This window comes from Mycteria americana, chromosome 15 (assembly GCF_035582795.1).
Source record: "Mycteria americana isolate JAX WOST 10 ecotype Jacksonville Zoo and Gardens chromosome 15, USCA_MyAme_1.0, whole genome shotgun sequence".
NCBI lineage: Eukaryota > Metazoa > Chordata > Aves > Ciconiiformes > Ciconiidae > Mycteria > Mycteria americana.
Genome location: NC_134379.1, coordinates 2,386,279 through 2,399,920, shown reverse-complemented (window position 1 = coordinate 2,399,920; position 13,642 = coordinate 2,386,279). Strand labels below are relative to the sequence as shown.

At 48.7% G+C, this 13,642-nt stretch overlaps 2 protein-coding genes and 1 long non-coding RNA gene across 7 annotated transcripts in view; 2 read left to right on the top strand and 1 right to left on the bottom strand.

The window, feature by feature from the left end:
- Window positions 1–13,642, bottom strand: part of ACACA (acetyl-CoA carboxylase alpha) — a 154,630-nt gene that overhangs the window by 140,715 nt on the left and 273 nt on the right. For 2 of the 5 annotated variants that reach the window (XM_075518340.1, XM_075518343.1), the window contains exons 1-2: window positions 13,427–13,635; window positions 4,002–4,132 (exon numbers count right to left, since the gene is read on the bottom strand). The gene's annotated coding sequence lies outside the window, so the exon portion shown is untranslated. Of the gene's footprint in view, window positions 1–874; window positions 1,016–4,001; window positions 4,133–4,300; window positions 4,320–13,426; window positions 13,636–13,642 lie in introns of those variants that run through there. The other 3 variants (XM_075518342.1, XM_075518341.1, XM_075518345.1) reach the window with 3 other exon arrangements.
- On the top strand, window positions 4,791–8,916 carry C15H17orf78 (chromosome 15 C17orf78 homolog). The gene is made up of 5 exons (XM_075518410.1): window positions 4,791–4,884; window positions 6,813–7,030; window positions 7,314–7,394; window positions 8,026–8,331; window positions 8,759–8,916. Exons 2-5 carry the CDS (start codon window positions 6,973–6,975, stop codon window positions 8,914–8,916), a joined length of 603 nt encoding a protein of 200 aa, XP_075374525.1. The 5' UTR covers window positions 4,791–4,884; window positions 6,813–6,972.
- Window positions 9,532–11,967, top strand: LOC142417454 (uncharacterized). The gene is made up of 3 exons (XR_012778015.1): window positions 9,532–9,586; window positions 10,416–10,592; window positions 11,747–11,967. It is a non-coding gene; the product is annotated as an uncharacterized LOC142417454 (long non-coding RNA).

Genomic DNA, 13,642 nt, shown 5'->3' with positions numbered 1-13,642 from the left:
ACTCTTCCCTTGAGATCCTGAAATCCCGCCGGGGAGGGCAGCAGGATGGCACTAAGGAAGAGGGATGCCCAAGCTGGCAAGGCAAGCGCCCCGGGTCCGCTCCTGCGCTGACTCGGGGGCTCCCACACGCTCGGTTTGCTTTTTTGTGAATTAACCCGCTCGCACGAGGCGAAGCCACAACCAACTTCGTGTTCCGCGCTGGAGCGGCGGCCAACGCGACCCCCGGGGAGTGCGGGGGGGGGGGAGGGGGCGGACACGGACCCGGGAGGCCACACGAGCGATCAAACCAGCAGCAGAGGGGAACCACCCGCCCCCGGTGCGGCCCGACTCGCTGCACGGCGGGGCTCTGGCGGCCGTCCCGGCAGGGCTGGCCCGGACCAGACCGCGCTCCGGCGCGGGCAGCAGCGAGGCACCAGGAGGAAACCGGCCGGCTCTTCCGGTCGGCAGCAGCGGCTCCGCGCCGGGCGGCTGCCCGCGCCGCATCCCCGCGGCTGGAAACCCCCTTCCCGCCCTCCGCGTGCGGGGCAGGCCGGCTCCGGGCCGCTCCCGAGCCAAGGGCGGACCCGGGTGCCCAGCAGCCCCCGAGCACCGCACCCGCCCGCCCGCGCGGAGCTGACAAAGCCGGCGGCGCGGCACGGCACGGCGCGGCACGGCACGGCACGGCACGGCGCGGCATGGCACGGCGCGGCGCGGCGCGGCCCGCGCTCCCCCGGGCCCCGGCCCCGCCCAGCCCCGCGGCCCCGCGCAGCGCCGCCCGCCGGGGCACCAGCACCCGGGGCTGCCGGCCCACACGCGCCCCTCCGGCGCGGCGGCCCCCATCGCGCGGGCTCCCGAGCCCCGCGGCAGGCCCGGCGGGGCGGGACGGAGCGCTCACCTCAGGGTGCCGGCAGCTGCGGAGGCGCGGCGGGCCCCCGGCCTGGCGCTGGGCAGCGGAGCTGGCGGGGGCGCGGCGCGGCCCCCCCATTCACCGCGCGGCGCGGCCCCGCCCCCCGCGCCCGGCCCCGCCTCCCGCGCCGGCCCCGCCGCCGCGGTGGTGTGATGCGAGAGGTTACCCCAGGTCAGCCACCTCTAACCCCGCCCCTCCCGGGCCCGGCCCCGCACCGCTCCCATTGGGTCCCGGGGGGAACACTGCGGGGGGCGTGACCAATCAGGCAGAGCGCGCGGGGCGTGGCCAATGAGGCGACGCCTATGGCCTGAGCGGCCGGCCCGGCGCGCCCACTGGCTGCCGGCGCGGGGGAGGCGCTGCTGGCTGGGCTTCCTCTCGCCCGCTCTCACGCACGCCCCCACCGCCCCCCCCCCCCCGGCCCCTGTTGGCGCGGCCCCCCGCGCCCGCCATCCCCTCCGAGCCGCGGGCGGGCCGTGCCAGGAGCCGCCGGGCCTCGTCCCCTGCCCGCCCCGAAACTGCCGCACTGGGGGGAAAACTGCACGGTGGGGGCTGCAGAACCGACACGCAGCGGGGCCCGTAACGGGGCCCAACCTGCAGCGGGGCCTGGCCCACGCGCGGGCCCGGCCCAGGCAGCGGGGCCTGGCGCCTACCACGGGCCGGACACCCGCCGCGGGGCCTGGCGCACACGGCCGGGCCCGGCACCCACCGGCGCCCCGGCACGCGAGACCGGCCGCCAGCCCGCAGCAGGGCCTGGCGCAGGCAGCGGCACCCCCGCCCAGAGAGCCCCTCGCCCACAGCGGCCGCTGGCCCAGCAGCAGGAGCGAGCCCGGCCCCGCGCCCGGGCAGCCTGCGCACGGCGTGGGGCGGACACGCTGACCCGTCCCCTCCCGGGGCACAGAGCAGATAACGCGCGGGCAGGGGACTGCGAAGCGGGCCAGGCGCTGCCACAGCCTTTCCTACTTGTTCTTTGACCTGTAGCCACTTGTTCTGTGAATAGTTTAAAAAATTACCCCTTCTGCTTTTTCCCCTTTTGAAGTTTCGTTTAAAGACTGCTGCATTACAGGGTTGCTGAAACTGAAATCGAATAAGCAATGCGAGTTTAATTCCTAATGCTACTGGATCTGGTCATCTGTGTAGGCAGATCCTCTTCCAGCTGGGAGTGGCAGTGGCGCTGGGGGGTATAAAAGCATAAGTATCTGCGCAGACACTTTTGGGGTCTATTCAAACAGTGCTCAGGCAGGGCTTGTCACCGTGAGCACCCTCCTGCAGTGCTCAGAGGGACAGAACCCACGCCCGTATGTCACTGTACCTTCCTCTCCTTCATGGGGATTCAGGGCTTTGTTGTATAATCTGTATGTGCTGGGCTCTTTATTCCTGCATGTTGATAAAGGAGGATGCCAGGTTTGAGAGGATGCTCCTGGGAGAGCTCGTCCTGGCGCTAGGACACACTCACAGAAACTTCACTGCAGCAGCGGGAGTGATAACAGAACAGTGAATTTCCTCAGCCACAGACTTCAGTCTACAACTGCAGGCAATTTCTTTTTAAAATGTGTTTCAAGACCCAGCCAATGGTTAGCGGGGACGTGAGACTGTGCTCTACCAGGAAACAGTGCGCTGACTTGGGAGCACACGTTGGAATGCGTGCCTACTGCAGGCAAGTATTGCACGTCTGGAAAATCGTATCTGGGGCTTTGTAGCTTTGTGGTTAATAATATTATTGGGGGAACAGACTGTGTTCTCACCTCCATCAGGACTAAATCTGAAAAATCGTTCAGGGCATGGACATTTTTATCTCTACGGATACGTCTTTTACATAGAGTATCTTCCCCCACTTAAATACTTGTATGAAGGAGCTAAGAGAGAAGGCTAGTCAACGTCAGCTTAATCATACGCAGTACTAAATCCCAACTCACGCAAAAGTGAGGGGGAGTGCTCGGCATGCTGAGGGATTGTCCTGAATCACTGATAATAACTATATTCTGAACTTACAAAATCAGAGATTACGACAGGTGCTGAGGTCATCCTGTGTAGTGTTCCGAGTCCTCTGGTCGTGCTAAAACCTGCATGCTGCTTGTCTGCCCTGCCCATTTCATCCGTGCAGTTAATAAATACCGTTCAAATACTGCCGGAGGAATGATTGCTACATATAATTAAATCCTGTAGCAACTCTCCCATTCAAGGGCAAAGAGAGAAAAGAACACGTGAAAACAGCAAATGAAATACATTAACCTTAAAAATAAAGCATGGATTCGGAAGGTGCTTTTGAAATTACACAGTAATAATATCCCTGGGCCACCCTCAGCTTTGATGGCCTTAAAGCAGCACTTCATTTATCATTATAACATTAACAGTTGGGCTTTTTCACAGATGGATGCTAGTGCACATCATACAGAAGGACAGTTGTTAATAGCCTATATACATACAGCACAGAATAGATCCCAAGATATCCCATTATGTGAATTTTACACCAGCAAATAAAAGCTTTGGGCTTTACGTCTCTCACACCTGCTCTTACCCACTGAAGCCAGCAAGAAAATTTCGCCTCATTGTGAACAAGTGTTGGTGGAACACTTTTTATGAGGAAAGACAATTTGGGAGCAATTACAGTAACTGATTTGGAATACACTGCAGGGTATGGAATACCCAGCAATTATTACTGGCCATGCTGAATCAAATCCCGCATTTAGGACACCTGGTGAATTTTGCTGACTTACATAGGAGCAGAAATGGGTTCAGAATTTCCCTCAATTCTAGATTGAAGTAGTTACAAAGGACTGGTTAAAAACGTGTTCAAGCTTCAAATTGTGGGCAGCAATAATGTGTGTTTTAATGCAAACACTGTTTCACAAAGTTCAGACATACTTTCCAATAGTTTTATCAGATTTTGAACTGTAACCATATTTAACCATATGTAACCATATGGTTAAGCGCATGTCCTTTTCCTATTATGTTCAGAAATGGGGCACAGTACATTATTTACTCTTACATGACTTCCGAGTGCATGCACTGCTTACACGTGCAACCCCGCCCCTCCCCCATTTTCTCAAAAAAGCAAGTGTAGCCTTAATAATGCAAGTAAGTAATTTCCAAAAAAATACAGGGAAAATGTTATTACCTTTTATGACGCCAGGTTAGGGTTCCACGTCTCTTCCCCAGGCTCTGATAACATCACCAGCGCAAACACAGGAAAGATCATCCTCGGTTAGGGGGGTTAGTGATGCCATCCATTCTGGCACAACTCACATCCTGGCAGGCAAGTAAAAGAGAGAAAGGTCAGACAGCTTTTTAAAGCAAAATCGTGTTTTAGCTATTTAGAAAATATTACAGAAGATTTTAAACATCAGAAACGAAATGTTAATCCTCGCAACACTGACGATATCTGCCTGTTTTCAAGGATAATCCCTACCAAAATACCTCATTCTCCCTGGTGAGCGGGTTAGCTGCCATCGCTAACTCACTCCACAAGATGTGCTGTTACTGGTCCTACATTTTCTTATAGCTTCAGGGAGCGCCCCAAGTCCTCCTGTAAAACTGCACAGTTAGGCTTGTCTCGGCATTCCCAGCCCAGGAAGAGAAGCAGCAGAACTAACCAGAAAGTGAAACTGAGTGCTCTAGACGGGATGGTGAACGTTTAGTAACGGTATTGAATAACTGCATTAAAAATAAATATGTAGTTTTTTGAAATTATTTCTACTCTAATTCTCTTTCCGATATTTTTGAATTTTTATTTACAGGCTGAGGAAGTTTGGATTCCTAATGATTTGTATCATGAGAAAGTTGCATAAAAATTATTAAGTATGGAAATATAGCTTAAAAAAAGGATACAGAAGTGAAGTGTCTTATCCAAACTTTCTTTAAAAAAGGAAGTTTGGATAAGACGTTTCTGATCAGCTGAGTGAGAACACACTTACTGACAAGATGAGGAAATCCTCCTCTATAAAGGATCCTAATAGGTCTCCCTTGGAGATCTATGCACTGCCTTTCACAAGCAGAGAAATGTGACTGAACGTTTTTCTTTTCTTTTGCATTAATATACTATTTCCAAAGTAAAAGATTCATTCAACTGGATAAGTGTTTAAATGTGTTGATTTGCAGCTACATATTCTTTGCACTACACTCACGGGGGGGATTGTGGGGGGTTTTATACTTCTCAGGAAGATACATATTCTTATTTTTCTTTACACTGGAAAATGGTGAATGGTATCCTTGTTCTACATTCACTCTTTATGGCCAGCGTCAAGTTGCAGTTTATGGTACCTGGATGTCAATTACGAACAAACACAGCACTTCAGAAAAATATAATCATCAATATGAGGGCAAATTTATCAGGAAGCCCTCCTAGGTATGGAGCAGATCAAACATTCCTCACGCTAGCCGTGCTATTGAGATTCTAGAACTATCTGATCTTTGCACACCTTTACCATAGCGGGGTTTTTTTTTAATTCTACTATTGGCTTTTCAATTTTAGTTGAAAAAAATCATTGAACTAAAGCAGCTGAATACACTAAAATAAAAAACACAGTCTCCATACCTGCAGAAGAGGCAATTGCAGTGAGAATGGTTTTAATACCACCTGATAGATTGTAAATATTAAATATTTATACTAAAATCCATCCCACCATGAATATCTAAACAAAATAGGCATGCAAAATAAATACTGACATGCGAGCCCTTGCCACTCCATTTGCTCTCTTTTTAAACTTAAACATCTTCTGGCATTATCAATGCTTATGGAAAGGTTTTCTTGAGTCTCTAGAGTATCAGTCATTCGAAATGTCAGAGGTTATTTTAGATTGAACAACAATATTCTATCCTGTGACTGGGGACATAAACCTGTGGTTATTCAGCATTTAAAAGCCAGAGGCTTTAGAGGAAAAAGTGATTTCCATCGCCACCTTGTGTCTAGCACAGAAAATGCCAATTCTCCAAAAACACCCAACAGCCTAAAGAAATCTCACCAGGACTTTTTGATTAAACCTGCAGACAGTAGCCTGATATTTTTCTCACTTGTTCTGGATGCTGCCTTTATGTATTACCTCTGAATTTGCTGGGCACAGCTGCCCCCGAGAGCTATTGCATTTCACCCAGCGACACGTGGGGCTCAGCCTGGGCTCCCTCCTAGCTCCTGGGAGCAACCTGCACTAGGGCCAGCAGGTAATCACAGGCTACCTTCATTTCCCAAGCAGTTTTAGGCTTTATCAATAATCTAAAAAGCCCGAAATGGCCTGCGACCAGCCTGCTTGGCATCCCTTCTCCCTGTGCCAGAGCTCCAGTGGAAATCACTGCCAGCGCTTGTGACTCTTTACAGCACTGTCCTTGCCCCCCGTTCGGAGCTGCCCGAGGCAAGTGGGAAGGCTCCCCTTTACAAAAGACCTGTGGAGGGCAGGCGATGCCGGCTGAGGGATTACATGGCGCTGGTTTTACTTCACCCAAGCATGCTTGTTGCACCAAGGCTCACCCTTGGCCCGCGGGTGTTCAGGGCCTGGGCAGGCTCAAGCCCCCCTGTGGCTCTCAGGAGGTTGCCGAGGACCCTCTCTCTGGGGCAGAAGGCTTTAGGAAAGGGTTCTGTTTGCCCCTCAGCAATGGGGCGGCTGCCATGGGGCCTCATTCTAGAAGGAGCTCAGTCCCACGGCAACCAGCGGCCCCCAGCCCGCACCAGGACCCCAGCGTGGCCTGGACCCCTCTCCCACGAGACGCCGCGTGTACCTGTTTCACCCGTGTCAGTGCTTAACTCTGGGACTCGTGTTCAGGACCAGGGTTAATTTGTGACATACCTATTGAAAGGAGATTTGACCGACAGGTAGGACTTTTTTCAGGTCCATTTTTTACCAAATTCCACATCTCTCTTGACTGGATCAAAACCAGAAATTAGTACAATCTACAGTGAATTACAGCTCTAACTTTAAAACCTCCATATGTTGACCAGGTTAAAGGTGCAGGAGTTTTCAACAGGAATATATGATTACAGAGCTATTTGGGGATCTCTGCTAATCAGCTCGGTATCTGCTTAAACACCTTTACAACATTACTCAAAGGAAGCAGTAAAGATAAAAAGGACTTCGAGATTATCAAGAGAAGATGTGATTATGCTCACAATACTAATATTTGGCTTAGTGTTCATGCACAACAATCTCAGCAGAAAAGGTGAGTTGTTCACATACTTGCAAGTTTTAACTGAATAAAACTAAGGATTTTGTAAGAGACTAACTTATGTGATATTAGGAATAAATGTATCTTTGTATGTTAACTTTCTCTCCTCTACCATACGCTGAACTAAGTCTTTAATCCATACACCCTCACCTCGAATTCTTGCACCTTTGCTGTCAGCAAAACGTTGACATTTAAAATTAGTTACTAAAAGAGGGTAGTACTGACTTAACTGTGCATTGTAATTAAAAGTGGTTCATCCTTCACTCCATTCCCTCAGACCCCAGAGACTACAAATGTCATGTGGAAAATGCCTCAGAAATATCTGGCAGCATAAGAAGCCTGAACATCTTCCTGCAAGGTAAGGAGTCAATGGAAGAGGAAAGCCATCAGGGCTCTTAATGGTGTGGTTAACATTTTCAGCTGTCTCAGCTATTCCTCAGCCACCTGAGGAAAAAGGACGTGAGAGGTCATGCAAAATTTTAGCTCTGTTTTGCTAAAAAACAAAGAGACCATTATAGTAACCTTTGATGGGTTGGTGTCACTTGCTGTCAGTAATTATGCATAAAATCTGAAACTTTCACATTTCAGCACCTGAGCACCTCAATTAAGGGCCTCAGCTCCAACACAGCCTTTTGAGTCCCCAAGAGCAACAGGGACCCCCAACAGAGGGGTCTGTCTGTCAACTGTTCATAGGTAGTTATGTGGCTATGAAGTTAGACGGTGTGAATGTTGTCCTCCAGACTGTAACAACTTACTGTGCTTAACAATAAAGCTAGTCTGACAAAAAAGAACCACCAAAGGGATTACACACAGAGAACCTGCTTGCATTTTCCTTGTTGTAACATTAACAGCGAGCTGTCTAGATGTCTCTGAAGTTCCTTTACAGCAGTACGTCCCTCACAGCTAACGCTGCTGGCCTGAACCTTTTGCAAGAAGAGTTGCAAATAATTTAAGAGAAGCCATTTCTAATGTTTCTTATCCTTTTCCAGCCCCTGGGATAGCAGCAACCAAGGGGACGTTAACCAGAACCCAAAAAGTCATCACTCTGGAATGCTTTAGTCTTCAAAGCCCCGTGCAAGTAAATCTGCTGTATTTGGAGAAGACGCACGAAGATTTGACGAACCAGACAGCAGAGAAATGTGCCCTGCAGAGCCTGAAAGTCGTCGCCAGTGCAGACAGGAAACCTGCTATCAGCCACAGCTGTGTTGTACTAACACACCACAGAAAAAAGTTCCAGAGAAAATTTATCCTTAGAGAAAAAGGCAAAAAGTTCAATGTAGCAAATATACGTTTAGGTATGTAAAAGGATGGAAGTCTTCAATTTCATATAGCTGGTACCTTAGCAGTTATTAAAAAAAACATTTGTACCTTTCTATTAAAAAAGAAGAACTAGGAGAAAGTAATGATCCAGAATTAACACTACTGAAAGCTTCAGGTTTTGGAACAATTCCATGCTGTTGTTTTCCCTTCTTTTGGGAGGGCCAGGAGGTTTTAGCAAATATATTTTCCAATATTAATACCTATAGAAAATTCTGTACATTGGGAAATTGCATGGAAGCAAGAAAACTAACTGTCTCTAGTACTTTAGTGCAAATTGCCAGGTACGCTGCCACCTCTTGCCAACTGTGTCAGCGTGCAAGTAATTCTAGCCTTTAATTGCTTCTGGTTCTTCAGTTTAAACAGAAACAAACATTTAGTTTTAAAACTTCTTTTTATTTCCAGTGTTTCTAGCAGGGATATCGAATTGTGTTATAACAGCAAAGCTGCCCAAGCTGAAAGTTTTCACAGAGGGTTTGACTGTCCCGCACGTGCACCAAGAAAATCAAACTTTAGAGAGTAAGTACCAATTCTCCCTCCAGAGTCACAAAATCACAGCATAGCGGTAGACGTAAAGGATAGAAAAAGATACTGGCTTTCACAGGCACAACTTGAACGAAGTTCTCCCAAACAGAGATTTCTTTGAATAGCAGTATTGCCTCTACCAATAAATGCCTTGGCCCAGGTGCTTTGTGAATCCATGGCTGTAACGAGAAAACACTATTTAAGCAGTGACGTTCACAAGAAGTTACTCATGTTTAAGTATGCCCCACGAGGGCTCCTAGCTGCCCTTAAAAGCCTCACCTGACTTCAGCGGGAAATTACAAGCCTTACTACTGTGACTGGGCTTACACACCAATTTCATCTGGGGACCAGGCAGGAACTGAAAGATATTTGAAATATTTTAAAGTAATAAAAAGTTTCCGAGATTCTAGAGAGATTTACAGTTTCCTGTGAAAGCCTACAGGAGACTCTGAATTGTTCCTCTGCTCTGGTCCACCTAACTTAGCCCAACCTAACCAAAATGAAGAAAATTTTGAACTGTCAAAGACTTGTAAACACATTTTAAATATTCTTCTCTATCTCATTTTAGAGGGAATTCCATCCACAAATGACAAAGATATGCTGAACAGACAAAAACTAAGTATTGTCATTAAAGTGTTCATCGCTTGCATCCTGTTAGCCTTCGCAATACCCTATATCATGTTTGTTATATACAAAATTCCCTGCCCGGTAAGTTTTTTGAACATGATAGCTTCTCATCTCAATCCCCCACATTCATCCAGAATACAGCCTTGTAAGTATGACTGGTGAGTTGAAATATATTTACCAAGTTCTCAGGAAGGGAGAACCGTCTTTACAGATATGGACAGAAGCTGTGTGCTCAATACAGTGAGACAAGAAAAATACATGGTCTGAGATTTGCAGACCTCCTGAATTCACTGAAGTACAGCGACCACAACCATCTCACAAACTTCTTGATATATCAGGACACTGCTCTTCCTAGAGGAAACCTTGTTCCTCCTGCTCAGCAGAGATCAGCAGCAGAATTCGCTAGCTTCCCGTCAACCACGCTACTGGTTTATGGGAGGCACGTCTGATTTTTGGTTGCAATCAACTGCTCCCCAAATTACTGCTGTCAACGTGAGGCAATTCTGTCAAAAAGCAGCCCAGAACAACCTCGTGCTCTTGTGCACAGGCAGCTGCTGGCCAGCTGGGAGAGGTACTCCTGATGCCAGAGGAAGAGCAGTTTAGGGGTGGAAGAGAATAGGCAAGACTTTCAAAGGACAGGTAACCCTCTCTAGTCTTCTAGGCCGCAGGATGAGCTATTTAAGCATGCTGGTTGAGGGCATATATACAAGAGGCAGATACTGAGAACAAAAGACATCAGGGGCTACAATATGCCCACGTCCTCTGTAAAGCCATATTACTTTGATGCCTAGCAATCCAGTAGCATTCACCACGGCCCCTCCAGAAACACGTAGCCTTTTTTTTTGTTTGAACAGTTGGTATTACCCAGCATCCCCTACACACCTCTAACTGCTTTTGCTTCTTTCCCAAGTGCTTGTGCCCTGACTGGATCGACAGCATATGGAGCAGCAGCAGAAGCCTGTCTGCAGCCTGTGTCCCAGTGCATGACCAAGCAGCAACACTTCTAACCCCGTTTCTGAAGGGCACAGAACAGAAGCCACTGGAAGCTTTTGCCTGACTCTCAGCCTCTGTTCCCCAGGTATTTCTGGTCAGCGTCAACCAAATTTGACCAAGGCATAGCAGGTCTCAATGCAAGCAAGTTTCCAAGTGAAGATCTGATGAGGTAGTAAGGAGACAGCCAAATCTGTCCCCAGGGGAAGCTGAGTGGGCTCAGCTGTCCCCATGCTGGCTGGGACCCATCTGACAAGCCTTGCATACCTCCTGGGCAAACAGCACACGCAGCACGTGCCATCGTGCCCGTGGTCACAAGCGGAGACAGGAGGGAGCTAAGTGAGACAGGAGGGAAGCTGGGACTGCTGGCGTGGGGAGGATGTATGGGGCCAGCCTGGGCTCATCCATTCTGCTCTTCACAGGGCAACCTGGTTTTAGGTGCATCTAAGCAACAGTAACGGTGCTTGAAGATAGACCTATCCCTTCCCCCTCAAGAAATTAAATAACCCTGAAATATTAAGGTGCCTTTTCATGGAGAAATTATTTAATCTTGTACTTCCTACCCCATTAAGAGAACTGCTGAGGTTGAACAGTTATACTCTACTCCCACCTCTCACTGTGACTTAGGATCAAGTCACTTAACTCCAGCTTATCCAGTTACTTGTCTGTCACCCAGCTCTAACAACTGCCTTGTAGTGAGATCGGAGAGCTTAGCCCTGCCAACACACAAGAAGACCTTTGGATATTATACATACAGAAGAAACCCCTTGAGAGCATTTAATTTGCAGAAATTATCAGTAAATAATTTCAAATAGCAAATGAAAATTACCTCATTTGTTAAAACTTCTGAGTAGAAAAAGGCAGCATGTGAGCACATTATTCATTACAAATTATCCACTTAGACCTTCTCGGAGTGTAACTGTAGTGAGAAATGTGCTATAGTGAGAGGTTTGGAAATTGAACTGAGACCCTTAAGAGCCATTTCACACAAGCCATTGAACAGCCATCAGGTGGTGACACCTTTGGGCCTCTACCAAGCTGAAAACCATTTGAACAGACTTAAGGCAAAAGACATTTTACGTCATTGCTCCCTCCAGGAGACATCAGGCATGCTGTAACTTCTTTAGTATAGTTCAGCCAGGAGATGTCGCAGCACTAAATTACCGAGCTGAAAAACGCGAGCACTGGTGTAAGACTCTAGAAATTGGGTTGTTTAACATTCCTCACGAATATTTTTTCTTCCCTTGCCAGACAGATGCATAATAGCAAGATTCTTACATGAAAAGATCCAAAATCATTGTCATCCATGAAACCTACCCATGAAAAGCTGCAGGCCTCAGAGGAACACCCTTTTTACCTGCAAAGATGCATCACCTTTCCCTCACCACTTACTGGAAACAGCAGAAAGCAACTTTTGAGAAGATACCCATATGCTGATTCCTTCCATTAACTACCTAGATTCTTATTTTAATTCCCAGATACAGGAAAAACCTGTTAGCATAAGCAATAAATATTTCATTAACATTCCAAACTCTGCCTCTCCCAAATTCTTAATTTTTTCCCATAATTTTTCACATGCCTGGGCAAAAGGAAAAGGAAATAATTTTCAGTATTTTTAGCCTTGCAGTTAAATAGTTCAGACAAGGAGCATACATGTAGCAACCTCATCCCAGGATACCAGACCTTCTCCTCCAGCCTCAACAGGAATAACGCAGATATTAACTACTGAGCTCTAGCCTCTGCCTAGGTCTGAGTAGGTGCACATTTTCATGTGCTGACACAAAATGAATCTCTCATCTATTTGCAATGTACTTATATGTAATGCAATCTTCAGCTCTCAGATATGAACTGCCAAAGGCTACATCTGTCTGCTACAGAGAACAACTCTCAGGTTCCCATGCAAAGGATTAAATGCCTCAGAATCTGCATAAAGGAACAGAAGCAGCCTTCGGGCCTTGCAGTGAACAATATAGCACTTCCCCCCAGTGATGCAGATCCTGTTCATCTAAATCAACATCATGCACGCTCTGAGGGGCACCAAAATTTCACACAAAATTAGTATCTCACAACAGCATAAAAAATGTTGCAGAGAAACAGTAATGACAGAAGGGTTTTGTGGAAGAGGTATGGGGTCACTGAGCTATGTGGGGCAGACACAGCCCTGGCCATGTGGGGTGTTCCAGGTCGAGTTTACTGCCAGAACAGTGCCCAAGTATAAGCAAGTATTTGAAATCCATGAAACACCAGTTACATTTACCAGCACCAGGGCACCATAAACACACAGAGAATCTATCTGTGTTAAACCACATTTTAATTGTCAGCATTGCTGTTACAATTGCACCAGGCTCTGAATGAGTACCACGTCCCCACGGGAACACAGTACAGCATACGAAGCTACCACAGCGGCGATGAAAGATACCATGAGGTGCGTATTGCCACTGCGCCAGGTTGGCTGTGCAGACCGTCTAATACGAAAACAAATTCCTATTCTAAACAAAGCAACTAGCTAAATCATACCCGAGCTTTAGGGGTTTACGCAATGCAAGACTCGTTAAGCCCTATTCAAATCCCTCTGACTGGATGTTCTCAACAAGCCCGAGCCCACATGTGCACCTAGCTCACAAGGACATCCCCAGTGTGCATGGGAGACAGCCACGAGGAGACCTCGTAGGCCGGACAGCGCCTGCGGGCAGACAGGGAAGGGACCGGAGAGCCCTTTCTCAAGTGAAAGTCAGCCAAGAGTTGCCTTCGCTACCTCAGAAACTTAAAGGACGAACCCCAAAAGATGATTTAATTGGCAGGAACCCTCTGAAAGCCGATTTATTAACTGCTGTGGGAAGGAGCTTCAGTTCCTCCCTGGTGCCTCTGCACGGCGGCACCGCGCCGTACCAGAGGGAGAGCCGAGGCCGCCCAGGCCTCTTCGTTACGCACCGCACTGTGCAGCCTCAAAAGCGACGGACAAACGGGCAGGCGTCAGCCGTGGGGCGGACGGGAGATGGAGACACACCGCACATCACGCAGAGCTGCTGCCGCTTGGAAGCGCTCCCCCGCCGCGGCCCACGGCCGCTGACGCTCCCCCGTGGGATCCCCACGCACCCGCAGCCCCGCAGCGAGGACCAGCGCCCACAGCCGCACCCGCCCAGGGGC